Here is an 18,033-nt window from a genome sequence, read left to right on the forward strand (position 1 = left end):
AATTAAACTTGGGTACATGTATCTCATATGTGGGCACACATATATACAAATATGTAGATATGTCCATATATGTACACACATACGCATACATGTACAGTACATATATTTCACCCTAAAATACCTCTAGTCTCGTCAAGTTTGGGTGATGTTTATCAGGCATCTTGCAAGAGTTAGGTCTTCAATTCCACTATTGAGTTGTATTGAATTAAAGTTTGGTAAAAACATTTGCTAAGCAAACTGTTTGTGGTGAGTCAATGAAAGTAAAAGCAAGTCTATTTATTTGGAAACTACTATATTTCATTGAATCTAAGATTTTATCAGTATAATACTGCCATTATTTTATATGTCATGAAGAGAAAAATATTCTTCTAGTTAAACTCTTATATAATGCTTTTATATCTCCGGAATTTTTATTTGTGCTTTACGAATAGTGTTTGTACTTATAGAAAGCGCTCTTTTAGGTTTATTTGGACATAGATTTCTATCATTTAGAACTTTTGAACATTCATAGGAAGAAAAATATAAATTCAATAAAATGGTTAAAACATTTCTTGGTTTTCTTTGGTTAAAATATTTCTAAATGACTCTAAATTCGTATCTGGTCCTTCTGAATCACATGACAGTATCATGTCTTTTTCACAGAGCATAGGCTCTGGGCCATTAAGATCATCAGTAATGCAGCATATCTTAAAAGCAACCCCCACTACTGTCTGAGATGCTCTTCCAAGTAAATGGCACTGAGCCTCCAAGTTTTGATGCATACAAGTAGGCAATGAATTACATCATAATGGCAGGATTCCAACTTCAGTGATGTTAATGTGAAAATGTGTGTTTCAGAATAAGGAAAATATGCTAAATTTTTAAAAGTATATTACATAGTGAAAAAAATTCTAGGTCAACCCCTCAAAGAGAGACATTATCGATCAGAAATATCGATGTCAAAAGTAAAGATTAAGGACTAATTCTGCTGACATGTGCCTGAGAGAAACCATTAGTGTAGAGGTTTCTGAAAATTTTAAGTTTGTCAGAATCAAGAGTCTTGTGAAAAAAATGTTGATTCTTAAGTCCACCCCTGATCCATCCAACTTGGGATACCTGGCTGTGCCATTTTGGCATCAGGACACTCTGATGCAGTTGGTGTGGGTAAATGCACACTGCCCCAAGCCCTGTCTGAGGCACCCCCAGTGTGCATTAAGCTCTCAGGTTGTAGGTTTGAAGACTTCATGAAGTCTGTGGCAGTCAACAGAAAGTAAGAAGATGGAAAATGAGAAGGAGAAGGGGAAGGAGAGGAAGAAAGAGAAGAAGGAAAAGAAGAGGAAGAAGAAGGAGGAGGAGGAGGAGGAGAAGAAGAAGGAGGAAGAGGGGGAGGGGGAGAAGAAGAAGAAGAAGAAGGTCAGAACGTGGCCCTTCACTGGGAGGATCCCGGGAAGAAAAGAGCCAAGATATTTCAACACCAGATTAGAAAATGAGTCTGAAACTTCCAATTCCTTTAAAAAATTCTAAATAAGGGGCTTGGAAGTTACATTTCTTATTTATGTTCTTGTGCTTACCTTGAACTTTAAAAAAAAATCATTCAATTATTTATTCAACCCACACATTATGTAAAGGCTAAGGCTCTTCATCACCAGACAAATTCCAAGGAGTCTGATGAGGGTGGTCCTGATTAATATTTTATTACATTATAAAAGAGGTCAGCTTAAGGTTAGGCCAAGGAAGTGCCATGTTATTAGAGAAGCAAAGTAGCAGAATCATTTCCTATGATTCGTGTGTTAATCAGAAATCCCAGTCCTTCCAAAATTCCTGGTGAAAATTCCAAATGCCTTAGCACTAACTTCTAACATGACTTTTTAAACCTATGTGCTCTTATGTCAATAGTTCTAATGTCTAAATAACTTCCAATGCCTAAGCTAATTCTTTAGTCACTTAGGAAACTAGTAATTAAAACACACACACACACACACACACACACACACAGAACAAAACCAAACAAAAAGCCTCTTTTGGCCCACCAGAGCAATTTGTGAGCTGTCTAGCCATCCCATGCCATGATGGGGCGAGGAAGGGCTGGAGGGAAAGGAAGTGGAGTCTTCCAATAGGGAATGTGGATCCTCAGCCATCATTCTGTGAATTAAGTGAATGAAAAATTACACCACCTTGCAGAAGGTGAGGGGAATGAAGGAAAGGGTGAGGCCTGAGATAGATCACCACAGGCTCATTTCCTTTCATGGTATGTAATTTGTCTTCTAGAATCAGTCCTACTGTTTTACACTTGTTTAGAGTGGACAGTCCGTTTTCAAATCTATATTACCCTCTGATCTTCCCACTTCTCTTTGAGAGAGGGACAGGATTTCTATCCTTCAGATTTTGCTGAAATAAATGACTCTGTTAATCAGGAAGGCTGCTTGGTGTCTCATACAGGACCAATGATGGAAATGAGACCCACACATGGGTCTTCTGGTTCCAAGGTCAGAGCTACTTTTGCCACTCATACTGTCTGTGATCTTGTATCAGGACAGCACCTGGGTGTGGCTTTATATTTGCAGGGGGAAGGACACTATATGACTGGAATCTCTTGCAGATGAGTTCATAGGTTCAGAACCTTGGTTTGAGAAAGAGCTAGCTGTTAGAAAAACATGCCTGACTCTTCACATTAGGACCTGCCAGAATCGGGGGTGGGGGGGGAGAGATGGGGGAAGAGGAAGTGGGCAGATTGGTAGTGAGAGATCCTCATGTGTTCCCAAGTCTTAACTTTCTCACTCTCCAAAACTTCCTGGAAGTGTGAATGCAAAGGTGAGGTTTCTAGATTTGGTCTAGGTTAAAAAACAACCAGGTTCTGCCTGCTTCCTTGGAGGATTCCACTGGACCCAGAGCCTTGGATAAGGTGGCAAAGCTCTCTGAGGGGCACCCGGAGGGGCACCTCAGGGTTGAGGTTGGCAGTAGACATTGTGCGTATCTTGCTTTTATCTTCTTGAACTCCCCCACACTTAGTATTCTTGCAGGACTATCTGCGATAAGCACCTGTGATTGCCTCCCAGCTGCCAGGAGCCTCCATCTCCTTACTGAGGTACAGCAGAGGACCCCATGCAGGCAAGAACAGGTGCACGTCACTTTATTTTTCTGAGAAGGTGTTGTTTTTTGTTTTGTTTTGTTCTGTTCTGTTTTGTTTTGTTTTTAAGTAGACTCCACGCCCAATGTGGGGCTTGAACTCATGACACTGATATCAAGAGTCGCATGCTCTACTGACTGAGCCAGCCAGGAGTCCCCGAGCAGGTGTCATTTTTAAAAATTGCCTGTAACATCCAATCCCCCTTTACTGTTAAAATTGTCCTTATTAGATATGAAAACTTAGAGAACTGAAGAGATGGTATTCCTTTGGGGAAAACATTTGCTCCAAGACATAAGATCATGTTTAAAGAATGAAACAAATCTTTGGAATTTTGGATTCTTGATAATAATAGCCAGGATGCTCCTTTTGGTCTTCTTAACTAATTACTGAGGTAGACAGGAGAAATGACGGGGTCCCAGGTGTGCATCATGTGACTTGCCTGAGATGACATAGCTTATAGTGGCCATGCGGGAATTCCTGCAAGCTGTTCCCAGGGCAGGAGGCTCTAGGAAGAGTCCCCAGAGCCTGTGACAGCTGATCTGTGACTGCTGTAAAACTCAGTTTGGCAGATTGGTTCATCAGGGTCTATCAGCATGGAGGAGGGCCCACGAACTTCTCAGGATGGATGTAGTGCTACCAGACCCCAGGCTGGAAGGCCAAGAGGGCAAAAGTTTGCCAGCTGTGTAGGAGCTGACTCAACAGGACTCAACTCAGAACCCGTTCCATCCCCAGCTGCTTCCGCTGTCTCTGGAAACCTCATTCTCTAAAAGAAGCACCCAGTTCCGTAGCTGAGTTGAGCCTGTTCAAGAACCGGGCCTCACTTTGCTTCCCCTGGAAAACTATTGGTTCACATTTTAACTTACTACCCTCTGAAAGTGATTCTGGGAAACAACTGGTCACATTTACATGTTTACTAAGTACTGAGCTCTAGTTATGTGGTAGACCTTGCCCTAGGCACATGCAAATTGCCATCAGCTGATGTCACAGCAGAAAGACTTTCAGATGTTACCAAAAACAAAAACCAAACTAAAAGTCTCATACACCTAAGTTTCTCCAATTGCCCCTTGGAAATTTTTGCCTTCAGGCCTGTCTTTATAATTCAATTTGAATTAAACCTATCTGGGCATGCCTGGGTGCTCAGTCCGTAGAGCATGCAACACTTGATCTCTGGCTGGTGAGTTTGAGCCCCCTGTTAGACATACAGATTACTTTAAAAATATATATATATAAAAATAAACCTATCTGGTAAAGAGGTTTGTGAGGAAGGCACAGTAAACATGGGACAATTTGACTTGACCATGAGGGTTTGGAATTCTTTCAGAGCCTTTCCCAGTTTGCCTATCCAGAAAAAAAAGTGCTGGGTATTTGGTTACAAGCCATCAGAATGTGCAAAATTAAACACAAATTGCCTGATCCCATTATCTAGGCTTATTTTCCTTCTTGGAGTAATGCCAAGTTTAAGGGACAAAATCATGATGGCATTTTAAGTGAACAAGGTGTATTGGGTTGAATAGTTATTCAGCTTTGTTGTTTCTTTGGCCGCCATTGCAGAAGGCCACATGCTTTGAATCCCAAGATGGTATGGTTTGACCCATTATAACATGAACTTGCCTTTTCACAGTTGTGGAAAGCTTATGTGATTCCCTTTGGCCTTCCTCACTCTTTGGTCTGACACCTGATGCAGAGGCCGAGCAAGGTCAGAGATTTGCCAGCCAGCACAAAGCAAGCCAACCCAGATGGGCTCAGGCCTTCATCAGCAACTGCTTTGCCTTTACCTTAATTTGTTTTGTTGCAGATTAACGTTGCCATTTTTTTTTTTTTTTGGTTTGTTTACTCATGCTCCAATTTCCTAACCCTGTGTGGCCATTGCTAATTTCCCTCTTAAGAGCGGTTGATCTGGGTTCCTGGTTGGGAAAGAGAGAAATACAATGAGATGGAAATCCCACAGGGATTGTGTTGGGACAAACAGTCTTTGTTGGGTCTCGGAAGGAATGGAACGTTCCCCAAGAATGAGATGTTAGAAACTACGTGTTGAGATAGTTCCACCGCTTATGAACTCTACGGAGCATTTTTTCTCCACTCTATGCATTTTGGCTCACTATTACTGTGGATTTGGTACCCTCAGTTTAGCATCTTCTCTCTGTTTACCTGTCCTTCACTGAAAGTATTATCAATTTTTGGAAATGCAGAAGATGGTTATCCATGAGCTCCTCGTCTTCCCTCACCACTTGTGATATTGACATCTCCAAGGCCTATATTGTTTCTTCCTTAAATTCCCATAGAAGACCAGAAAGTTCTTATGCTTTTATTATTTTTCTTTATTCACTGCCAAAACCATGATAGTTATATTTTTAAAATGAAGCATAGCCATGATTTAGTGAATGCATACTATTTGATAGACACTTTCCATCCCTTCTTATAAACCCTAACAGTAGTCCTATGAAGAAGCTGTTAGTTCCACTGTACACAATGACAAAATGGAGGCTTCAAGATGTTAAACAAAGTTTCTGCGCCATTTAGGTAGTGAGCGGCAGAGCAAAGATTCAAATCCAGCACTGTTGGAATCCAAAATTTGTAGCAAGACCAAAGTGATATGCAGACTGGATCCTGCCCCTAAGAAATAAGGGTGCAGAGGCATGTGGGTGGCTCAGTCAGTTAAGCATCCAACTCTTGATTTCAGCCCAGGTCACGATCTCACATTTTGTGGGATCAAGCCCCATGTCAGGCTCTTTGCTGACAGCACAGAGGCTGCTTGGGATTCTCTCTCTCTCTTTATGCCCCTCGCTGCTCGTGTGCTCCCTCTCTCAAAATAAATAAATAAAACTCAAAAACAAACAAACAAAAGAAATAAGGGTGTATATCATTTGAATGAAATAGTGGTCAACATTTAAAACTTAGGGTATTACACTTAAAAGTCTAGATTCTAGTTTCTCTTAAAAAAAAAAATAGAAGATTCGGCCCAGTGGGTTAATATTTCAGCATGGTGGCGGTTAGCCATTCCTGAGGAGGGACTGCTTCCCTTAGTGGGGGCACGCACTTTAAGGTGAAAAGCACCTCTCATGCCCACGTACGTCTGGTATACCTTACCACTTTACCCACCTGGGTCACCGGATTGGTACCTGTGTGTTTCCTGAAACTGTGTTTTCAGGGTTTGAATCCTGACTTCATCTGGCTAATTTTGTGTCCCTAGACAAGTTATTTAACCCCTCAAGGCCTCAGTTTTCTCACATCTAATGTGGGAATAAGAATAGTACCTACCTCTTGAGGCTGCTTTGAAAATTAAATGTGGCAATCCATATAAAATGCTCTCCATAGTGTCTGGTACACAGCAAGTTTTCTATGATGGTTAGATGTTATCACAAACCATTATTCCAGTTAACCACTCTTTCCTCAGAAAGTGGTGTTCAGTAACCTCTTCCAAGGTCAGCCCCAAATGGTGAAAGAGGCCATCAGATCATTAGTCATGGAAGCACCACCATGTTGTAATAGACAAGAGTGTGTGCCTTTGACACTAGACTGACTCAGTTCGAGTTCCATCTTTGACATTATGGAGACCTGTGCAAATTATTTAACCTCGTTCTGACTCAGTTTCTTCATTCAGAAAAAGAGCATGACGATAGTATCTACTTCATAAGGTTGTGGTGAGGAGCAAGTGAGTTAATACGTGTAAAATATTTCATTTTTTAACATTTTATTTATTTCTGAGAGAGAGAGAGAGAGAGAGAGAGAGAGACAGTGTGAGAAGGGGAGGGTCAGAGAGAGAGGGAGACACAGAATCCGAAACAGGCTCCAGGCTCTGAGCTAGCTGTTAGCACAGAGCCCCATGCAGGGCTCGAACCCATGAACTGTGAGATCATGACCTGAGCCGAAGTCGGCCACCCAACTGACTGAGCTACCCAGGCACCCCTTGAGTAAAATATTTCAAAATGGTGATTGGCATGCACTGTGTATTTAGAGGATGCTACTCACTACTGAAAGCAATAAATCAGAGTGTGCGTTTGATAAGCGTGTGTTTGCTTCCAGGGACATGCAGATAGAATGTATCGAATTGGATTGCATGGGAAATTTGGGAAATTGGAAGCTAGGATGCTTGCTTGTTTTCCCACCCCCTCAATTCCATGCATGCCAGATTCTCTTCCTTCCATCTTCCTAAAAATGCACTTTTGAAGGCTGATCATCAAGTCACATCCAACGGCCTCAGCCTTGTCTTCTAGTGGGGACATGAATTCCAGAGACCAACTAGCCTAACAAACACTGTCAACTCTCAAAAGAGGAGGCTGAGGCTGAGACAGATCCTGTGGCTTGTCCATAGCTAATTGGTGACAGACCAAGAGTTATCCATCAACTTCATGGGTTGAGTAGTTGCTAGATGACAGTGGGTTTATGTTTATTTTGACAAGCCGGGGGTGGGGCTGGAGACCTAAAGTGTGGCTAACATAAGAGCTCTGCTCTCTTCATTCGCCGTGCTTCTACTGCCCCAGCACCCTTCCTTCATAACACGCTGTTCCAGCTGATGGTGTGACGGGACCTTGTCTTCCCCAGGGGGGCCTAGGCCCTCTGACCTTGCGTAGCTTGAAGACCTATTTCCTGAGGGGTAATGTTTTCCCTTTTCTGTGACTTGCCTCTCTGGGCCACGTTCTGATTTCCCTGCTGGCTCACTTGTTTCCTTGGGCTGGCTGCCTTGTTTGGTGGTTTTAAGCGAGAGCTCTGAGAGATTCCAGGAGTGAGGGAAGAGCTCCGAACGGCCTCAGTCATTGGACAGGCAGACTAGGTGATGGATGAGCCCTCTCCCCAGGGAGTTCTGGGTCCAAAGAAGTCCAACTGATAAGTTTTTCCAGAACAGAGTAACTCAGATACAGTGCCAGCAGCATCGTACCTCTTTTGAGGGTTTTGTGTTACTTTTAAAGAAAATTCTCAGCTGCAATTCCACATCTTACTAGAAATACAGCTCTGTCCATAACAGACTTAGATATATGTGCCATGAATTGTTTTAGAGATAACATTGGGGGGAAGGGAGGGAGGAAGGAAGAGAGGGGTCTTTAAAAAATCCCTTTCAAAATATTTTCTTTCTTCTAAGTATTGAAAAGGCACAATATAACCCTTTCTTCTTCCAAGTGATCTCATAACTGTTTATTGAGGGGAAATACCAAATGTTTATTTATTTTGTGTAAAGGAGCTTCTATCGTCCTGATGATTCACGTCGATGTCATTTTCCTCCTGACTACAGAGGCTCCGAGACAAAGCCACAGCCCAAGTGATATGCCGGTGTCAGAACAATTCCTGTCCTGAAGGAAGGTATGCAACTGTCTTTATTCCCCTTTCACAGACGTCCTTGAGCCCTTGAGACGGATGTGAGTGAGTTTTTCAGTGCTCATGCAAAACAACCATCTAAACATAACAGATGACATCAGCTTGGGCTTTTCAATTCCTGGATGGCAGCGGCGTGTTAATCCAGCCTTCATCCTGGATTTCATAAACTAAAACAAGAGAGCCTGGCAGGAGGACAGCGCTGCTGCTGGGTTGAGGAAATTGATGACGGGGAAGCATGCGGGCAACCCAGTGTATAAAACTCATAAACGTGTAGGCAGAAGCTCAGCTACTACTTTGGACAGCTGCTTCCCGCCAGCAAAGACCGCGCCGCCACCCGCAGGGAGCTGAGCCAGAGCCGTCGGGAAACCATGAAGAGCCTCTTGCTGCTGGCCACGCTCCTGGTACCCGCGCACCTGGCGACGACCTGGAGCGCCAAGTACGCGGTGGACTGTCCTGAGCGATGCGACAGCGCCGAGTGCAAAAGCAGCCTGGGCTGCAAGCGGACGGTGCTGGACGACTGCGGCTGCTGCCGGGTGTGCGCCGCGGGGCTGGGCGAAACCTGCTACCGCACCGTCTCCGGCATGGACGGCGCCAAGTGTGGCCCGGGACTCAGGTGTCAGTTTTACAGTGAGGAAGATGACTTTGGTGACGAGTTTGGTATCTGCAAAGGTAAAGAGTGACCCCTTGCTTCTCCCCATCCAGGGCGCAACCCAGGGCTCTTAGCCAGCGTGGGAGGCGAGGAGGCGTTCTCCTTCGAAGGATGAGAGGGAAAAGGCAGGCGGCTTAGGAGCAAGGCCCCGCACAGGTGTCACAGGGAGGGAGAGAAGAACTCTGCAAACAGCAAGTGAACCCAATGTGCAGGAAGGCACAGAGAGCAAGACAGCGTTTCACTCATTATGTCTGTGTAGGAGGTGGAAGAAAAGAGTTGCAATGAAAAATTGTGTTACCTCCCTTTCTGGAAAACTTTAGGAACTTGACAGGTAATCTGTTTGGATGGTTTAGGTGCTTTCTCTTCTGCAAGGCAGTGATTACAGAGGTCTGTGCTAGATAACCTCTCGTGGTGTCTAGGCTGGGGCTTAGTCATTCTTTGATCTTGAAAGGGTCCATGGGTTGGAGGGCATCTCTCAAGATCAAGTATTTCTGATGAATGCTAATGCACTTTGTGAAATAGGATGGGCTTAAGCCATGAAATGAAATGACACACATTCTTAAAAGAGGGTACCCTGAAGTATAAAACAAACCTCATTCCACTTTATAAAAGTGTTCGATCATCTAGGAAAATGGCAGATGGTCTAAGACAAGTAAAAATGACAGTCAAGAAAAATAAAAATTGGAAGGCTGTAAAGAATGAATTTATAGGCCTAAAGAAAAATGTCATTAGGTTGAAATCATAGATAAACAGTATAGTTAAACATTTGTAGAATTTATTTCAAACTTAGGAACTGTAGTTTAAAATGTTTAGGTCAAAAGAATGGCGATTTAAAATATATATGGATACTTCATGATCTCATAATTAAAAGCTATTATTAAGATGAAACACATAGGCTGTAGCCCCATTCAGCAGTTTTATAATATAAAGTAGCTTTTAAAATGATTGAAGGGGCTGGGAAATTTCTTTTTTCTTATGCCATTCTTATACTTTATGTATTTAAAACAATTGTATGCTTTTATGAATTATAATAATCCACCCTTGATCCAATCTCATTCATTCACTTACCTTTTTGACAAATATTTTCTATATCAACTACCTATTAACCCATAACACATAACTAAAGATTGGGAAATAAATGCTTGCACTATGAAGAGAATTTTATTTTTTGCTCAGTTTATTTTTGCTTATAACCAGTAAAAGGTAGAATATTGAGGAACCCTTTTTTTTGGTGAACATTCACAAGCATTTATTTAGGCTGAAGTGAACCTGTATTTTTTATAAATGACAGGATTTCATGTAAGGAAATTAGAGAGGAAGTGGTTTATACAATCATACCTGTGACATAGCAAGTATTTGCAGTGGATTCCTTTTTTTCTCTTGACATGAAAATTGCCTCTATCAATGTGATTGTAAATGCCCTGTCACATATGGGTAAAGAAATGTTGCAAGATATATGGAATCTTCAGCAATCTAACCTTCTACCGAATGACTGAGGGAGCCGTTAATGGGATAGATTCTTATGTTCTTTTGGGCATCCTTCAGACTGCAAGCGAGTCTAGTTTCAAACATTTTTCTCTCTGCTGGAAACAGTGACCCTGTGTGAAACTCAGCAACTTCAGATAGAGACATAGGATTTTGCTGTAGGCAGACTCCCCCCTACCGCCTTTTCACAGAGCCATATACATTAGCGGCACATCCAGATGTTTTCTAAATAGTCAGATGTTTGGCATTCGGCTGCCGAGTTAACAATCAGCCAGCCAACATATATTGGCTGAGCACCTGCTATCCGCCCAGCACTATTCAATACACTAGGGGGTGAAATGGAAGCATAACTGAGAATTTGGCTAATGTTTTAGTTTTCAGTATCGTTAGAGAAACGCTCAAATTCCAATCCTGTATGTCTTTCTGCAAGAGACTTTTAAGGATCCTTTTAAAGAGCTGTTCTTCCCAGTTCGAGAGGCCAATGTTTAAAACAAGGCTCCTCTACACTCTGGAGAATGCCAGTAAGAAGAATTCTAAATCTCTTCCAAAAATGAAGTTCATTAATGTCACCCCGATCATTCTGTGGAATATTAGATGGCTAAGGGCTCAGCTGCTTCACAATTAGTGTCCTCCCCCATGTGTGATTGTACGCTTGTGAGAATATTCTCATGCCAAGAGAATACATATTCTGCATCTGTTCTGCTTGGCTGTTAAAGACAGACTTGTCTATCGAGATGCTGTTGATGTCATGACCATCCTGCATTTTTAATAAATGATTTTGTTCTTTTCTCAATGTAATACGTTTTAGTCTAAGTATGAAAACCCTGAAGCTCTAACCGCCTCCAGATTTGGGGAGGTAGACAAGTAGATTCTTAGCTTTCTTGCTCTTCTTAGCATGTTGCATCTTAGGTTTGCAGAACATTTTACTAGTAAATCCTCTTAAGAGCCAGGGGAGTTAGGTGACTTGTACTGCCATTTCAACAGGTAAGGTAGTTGAGAGAAGCTGGAACAGACTGAGGATTGAGCACTTCACAGAGAGCGCATGATGCCTCTCTCAGTCCCTGGTTAGTATGCAGTCCTTTCCTATACGTTACTGTTTTAAAATAGTAAGTTGTTTGTGAATGCAGGATTCAAAGACAGCTTCACATCTTTTAAACTCTTTTGAAGCTGATGCGTATGTCTGGTTAATTAATTGCCCACCTCACCGAGCTGTCACAGAAGCAGTCTAAGGAACCTGTCTATTGGTACCTAAGCAGAGAGCGAACAGAATTAAAATTGGTTCAAGGATATTGATTATGTCTAGCTGTCTTCAACTAAACTCCACAGCAGGACACCAAGGTATCCATTAGCTGCTCTTCATGTGTGATTTCACATTTGTGACTTAAAGTTTCAACTTTAAAAGCTTGGGGCTTTTTTTTAAGAATTGGTTTTTATCTGACAGTCAAGGTTCATGAGGCTTGTTCAGATCTGGAGATTGTGCGGACAGGGGCTATGAGACAGGGGCTTATGCACAAGGAGCAGCTCCCTCTCTAAACCTTACTTTTGTCCTCAGACTGCCCCTACGGCACCTTCGGGATGGAATGCAAGGAGACGTGCAACTGCCAGTCCGGCATATGTGACAGAGTGACTGGCAAATGTCTGAAATTTCCCTTCCTCCAATATTCAGTAGCCAAGACTTCCAACAGGAGATTTGTTTCTACAGGTAAGAACTGATTTCAGGATAGGGGCGCCTGGGTGGCTCAGTTGGTTAGGTGTCTGACTTAGGCTCAGGTCATGATCTCATGATTCGTGAGTTTGAGCCTCATTTGGACTCTGTGCTGACAGCTCAGAGCTTGGAGCTGCTTTGGATCCTGTGTCTCCCTCTCTCTCTCTGCCCCTCCCCTGCTCACACTCTGTCCCTCTCTCTCTCAAAAGTAAAAAAAAAAAAACATTAAAAATTATTTTAAATTAAAAAAGAATTGATTTCAGTATAAAATCAGAACAATAATGTCATTTTCAGTTTGAATAACTTAAGAAATATTGACAATTAGAATAAAGCATTGGCTTGAATGATTTTGTTCTTTATTTTACTCAGGGGAAGGGGTGGTGACTGAGTTCAGTTGCTGTTGCTGGTTTTTTAAAAAAATTTATTAATAATTTTGAGGATTATACATTTTTCCATAAAGTTTACTCCGCTATATGGAGGATAGATATGATTGATTGCCATAACACCTGTAATAAGAAAATAACCAAGATACACAAAGTTCTTTAAATTCTTCAGGGATGTTTTATATATATGCTAGATAAAATTACTTCTCTGTCAACTTAACATAGAAGAAATACTCTCAAGAATTTATCAGATAAGGATTAAGAGCCAAGATAGAAAATATAGAACATTTCTTCTTCTTCTTTTCTTAACCAAATGGAAGTATTCCAAAGGAATATTTCCAAGCATGTGTTTTTATAGATTTTGGAGAGAATAAGAGACAGTATCTGTGACCGAAATTTGGGAATTATCTCTAAGCCTTTGAATGAAAATTGTTTAGCCACATGATGCTTGCTCACAGATGTGTATTTCTTATCTGGTGGTTAGAATGTGAGAAATACAGCGTATAAGATGGTGCTATGCACATATTTGGTTATCTTGTTGGATAAATGATCAATATAGTAAAGCTTCATTAAAATGAAAATAGCTCATTTAAAACAACATGTGGCCATAGCAACCCCCCTCTTACATATAAATAGTTGATAATCCAAGTCTACTTTATTTAGTTTTTGTTTCTGGTTCTTTGAGCTTCAAGTTAACTAAGATTTGAAATATTTGGCAAATGTACTTATTACTCAGCTTTACCTCCTTCTTACACATGGATACAATTAAATACATTAAGAGAAAGAGGAAATATTGTTATTAGTGAGTTATTATTCTGAAGTACAGTTATGCCCCTAAACATTAATTTAAACTGAACCCCCCCCCCCCATTTTTAAAGCTATTCGGTGAGAGTCTTTGTGACTATTTGATCTGGAAATTGAGATAATATTAGTATTTTAAATAGTTACGACTTGTCCTATGGTCCTTAAAAAGCCAAATGGAAAAAGATTGAGTTTTAAGTCCTAAAAGAAATTGTATTAAGGTGAAATTTACATAACATAAAACTAACCATTTTGACGTGAACAGTTCAGTGGTAGTTAGTACGTTAACGACACTGCATAGCCACCACTGTTGTCCAGCTCTAGAACATTCTCATCAGCTCAAAGCCCCACTACCATTTAGCAGTTGTCCTCACTCCTCAAATGCTCCCAGCCCCTGGTAACCATTAGTCTGAGATCTATACATTGTTTTGAATGATTTGATTACTTCAGTACAGGTCTGAAATTTACTGTCTTGGTACAGCCAGCTGTCTCAAACGCATGCATTTTCTTTTGTCTTATTTTGCCATCTTAAAACTGCAGACAACAAAGCAGTTTGAAAAACGACTTTTGCAGTTCCTCTGCATTCATTTATGGTTGTGCCTAAACCTTTCCCACCGAGAGAGAATGGACTCCCTTGTGAATCTTTGTTGGTGTTTGGGAAGAATGCTTGGGAGGCCATAAGAGCTCCTTTGGAATAATCTGTGAGAAGGATAATAATCCTCACCTCTGTCCCTCCCGCTGCACACCCAGCCACATACACTCTTCTCCACTGGACTGTGGTACAGTCTCTTTCCCTTGGGTCTATCGCTCTCACTCATTTGCTTGCAGATTCTGCAGATATCTTGACTACTATATAGTAGCCTATGCCACACATATTTTTCTGGGTGGAAGTTACATTAGGGGTTACACACAAGAAATATTTCTATACCCAAATTAGATATCAAGATTCTTAGTAGAAATATATGGGAAAAACATTTTCTGACCTAAGGTGTTTCCTTTCATTAGCTAAAGGAGCAACAAAGATGATTATTAGTTAATCCCCGTGAACGTTAGGTTCAGGATGGAGAGCAAAATATCCTAAAAGTTGTGTGGAGAGACTGTGTAGGAGCTCCTCTACTCAGTGGTGCCCGTCTATTTGTGACTTTCATGTGTTACCGGTTATAAGACAGGGCTTCTCTGGCTGTCAGCTCCACATCATCTCTGTGCGACTCTGTTTTCAAAGCCTTTGTAAATGGTGCCAACGTTCATCAACACAGGGACTTCCGGAGTTCCCTTCCATGCCCTGATTGCATGAGCTCATCTTCTCTAGATTTCTATCTAATGGCTACTACGCTCTTGGCAAGTGGCTTCCTATTTACATTTCTTGTTCTTGTTGTTGTTGTTTTGTAGTGAGCTTTCCAGTTTTCTAAGACAGGGAGTTTATAAGTAACTTTTTTTAGAGGGGTGGAGACAGTAATATCTGGAATATTTGATTCCTTTGCACACATTCATCTGCCAGCCTGCACGAATCATACAGCGTTCCATTTTAGGATGTTGAAGCAAACACACTTCACTACTCTTCTTAGAAGCGGACAAATTTCATTTTGGAAAATTTTAAATATTGCAAAACTTATTTGAGGAAAAGCTGTTGTTATAAAAGTTCCACCCTTTCGTCTGCCTCTGCTTTCTGAAGCCACAAAATAAGCTAATCCTTCTTCCATACCAGATAGTATGAAAATCTTATTAGGGAATCTACTCTTACAGCATTTGCTCATTCCATAAATATTTATTAAGGGCCTATTATGTTCCAGTCACTGTAGTAGCAATGAAGAAAACAAAAGCCCTCCCTTCTTGGGGCTGGTAGTGTAGTGGCATATGAAATAATGCATAAATTAAAAAGGCAAATGCATGTGTAAGACAATGCCCGGTGGTAATTGGTGCATGGAGAGAAATCAGGCAGGGGGTGCTGACTCAGATGGGAGGTGCCAATTGAAAGAGAGTGGGTGAATACAGTGAGTATAGACTCTTTGAATCTATAAAAAAATTTTATTGTTAATCCCTTTAATATAAAAATAAGATAAAACTGTTCTTGATTTTAGAGTTATCAACATGCATGATTTGTATTCCTTCTCATTTCAGAGCATGACACAGCATCTGGAGACGGCAATACTGTGACAGAAGAACTTGTAAAAAAGAATGCCCACTCGCCTGTCATGAAATGGTTAAATCCTCGCTGAGCCTGGGTGGGATTTCTGAGAAAAGACTCTTATTTTAATGATCATTCAACACACAGCCAACATTTTAGGAACTGTCTAGATTGTAGCATATGGACATGTGATATTGGGAGGCCAAGTGTGTGGGTCCAGAAAAAAAAAAGTAGGCTACTAACAATCCATAAAATGCATATGACTGAATACTTTTAGATATTTGTTAAATATTTGAATACATATAGATTTGTTAACTATGTGTTTATAGTAACACCGAAGAACTGAAAACACAATTTAGATCATCTTCACGTGGACACAGATCAGCCAAAGAGAAAGCTAGCCAAAGCTGAAGACCACAGTGAGTCCATGCACCTGTGACTTGGATGCTCACTGATGTCGAGATACAGGATGAAGGTGGAGTTAGGAGTGACAGAAGATGGGGGCGGGATGGGGGAATATGGTATTTAGGTCTTCTTTGTAGTAGCACCAATAGAATTTAATTGTGCTTCTTTTTTTTTTTCTTTTTCTTTTTTACTTTGGGAAAAGTAAACACAAAACCATCCCTGAAGCAAGTGGGATATTTGAAGCTTGTAGGAGGTGGGGTAGCAACCTCATATTGAGGCAAGTTTCAAAGGCTGCTACCTGTCATTCCCAGATGATCGTATCTAAGGGTGATTCTGGGGCAGAGGGCAAACTCCTGTAAATGGTTTTGAAGAAGGCCTCAGACCCAGAGAGCTAGGAAGTATTTTGCCCACTTGGAGGAGGTGTGAAGGTAAATATTTACATAATTTTGTAAATGATTATGTTAGTATGAGTCATTCTCCATTCCCATACTCATCACCCTCTACTGTTGGTTTAAAACGGGTAGAATAAAGGTATAACTTATAAGGTTTTCAAACACCCGAGGCATGGTAAATTTATTATTAATAATTATAGGAATATTAACAGTAATAAGCACAAGAGAACCCTAGGAAAAAATCAGTCATTACAGATGTATACAATGTCAGAAAATGAGCAACAGAAGGAATGTTTTTAAAAGTAAGTGCAGTGACTTAGAAGCGTTTTAGATTTAAAGTAGAAAATACTTTTTAGGAGGTTTGGAAGAGAGTCAAGAAACATCAACTTTAAAATATAGTTCATTTTCCTATTTCTCTTTCCTTTAAAGTCAGTCAATAAGTGGAATTATGAGCACACGGGAGGATCTCAGCACAAACAGGTCTGTTGTACTAGATTTTGTTAGGAAATATTTGCAGACGTGTTTTATTTGGAGTGAAGATTATTTAAGGATTATTTCACTATTTACCTATATTTTATTCTCGAAGTTTGCCACAGAGTTGTGAACACGTGTGTGGGAAGGTCTTGGAGCATGAGTTGCCTAAGCTGTTAAGATTTGTTTTAAAAGGAAACGTTTATGACTGCTCAATAAAAATACAAGACAGCTGCTTGGAGTCCCTTCGTGACTTTGTTAAATTATTAAAAGTTATTTAAAAGATTCCCTTACTGGAGTGCCTGGCTGGCTCAGTCGGTTGAATGATCAGCTCCTGATGGCTCTTGATTTTGGCTTTGGTCATGATCTTATTGTTCATGAGATCAAGCCCTGGGTCAGGCTCTGCACGGACAACACGGAACCTGTGTGGGATTCTCTCTCCCTCTCTCTCTCTGCTCCTCCCCCATTCACTCACATGCATAGTCTCTTTCAAAATGAGCACTTAAAAAAAACCTTTCATCCAATGAACAAAAAGTCTTGTAGGCGTATTAAAAGTTAGCTTCTCAACTGAATTTGCTGCTACAGATAAGCATTCTCTGTCAAAACCTGAGGCTAGGACATTTATTTCTTTGCCTCACATTTTTGGTCTACTCATGCCTTACAGATCCCTGAAAAGTAGATCCTTATATTTTAATCGATTCTGTAGAGGCAAAAACAAGTCACCACTTCTGTTAATGTTTGAAGATGCTTACACGTTAGAAGGCGTCTGCAAGACAGACTTTTCAGTGTCTGTAAAAGAATAGAGTAGCATTTGGCTTTAGAGCTTGAGAGTATCGGATCCAAGAACAGGATAGTTTCACTTAGCCTTATTGTGGACAAATATGGAAAACATTTAAATGAATTGATGCAATGCCAAAAAAAAATGTCTGTATTAGCAAAAACATCCATCTGCCTGATCTTTTTCCTTTTTTTTAAGATGGAAGAGACAATGTGAATGAGATAAGAAGTTCTATCAATGCATGATTGATGTAAGATACTCATATTAATATTAAATAAAAATAATGCACAGAAAATCTCTACTCTGACCAGTGTGCAGTAAATTTCAGGACAGGCTTTCAGGGAGTGAGATTACTTAAAGATCCGCTGACTTGGCTGAAGCCAGGTTGCTGTCCAAATGTCCCTTTGGGGAAGGGTGGGGACA

General features: G+C 40.8%; 1 protein-coding gene across 1 annotated transcript in view; it reads left to right on the forward strand.

Annotated features, from left to right (window-relative positions):
- The window catches only part of ESM1 (endothelial cell specific molecule 1), a 45,367-nt gene extending 28,301 nt beyond the window's left edge, over positions 1-17,066 (forward strand). The window contains exons 2-4 of the mRNA XM_039220795.1: positions 8,334-9,085; positions 12,103-12,252; positions 15,558-17,066. Of these exons, the coding sequence (XP_039076726.1) occupies positions 8,785-9,085; positions 12,103-12,252; positions 15,558-15,655 (549 nt within the window). The 5' untranslated portion in view covers positions 8,334-8,784 and the 3' untranslated portion in view covers positions 15,656-17,066. The remainder of the gene's footprint in view (positions 1-8,333; positions 9,086-12,102; positions 12,253-15,557) is intronic.
- Positions 17,067-18,033: the final 967 nt, after the last annotated feature.

This window comes from Hyaena hyaena, unplaced genomic scaffold (assembly GCF_003009895.1).
Source record: "Hyaena hyaena isolate Hyena2069 unplaced genomic scaffold, ASM300989v1 scaffold_908, whole genome shotgun sequence".
Classification (NCBI taxonomy): Eukaryota; Metazoa; Chordata; class Mammalia; order Carnivora; family Hyaenidae; genus Hyaena; species Hyaena hyaena.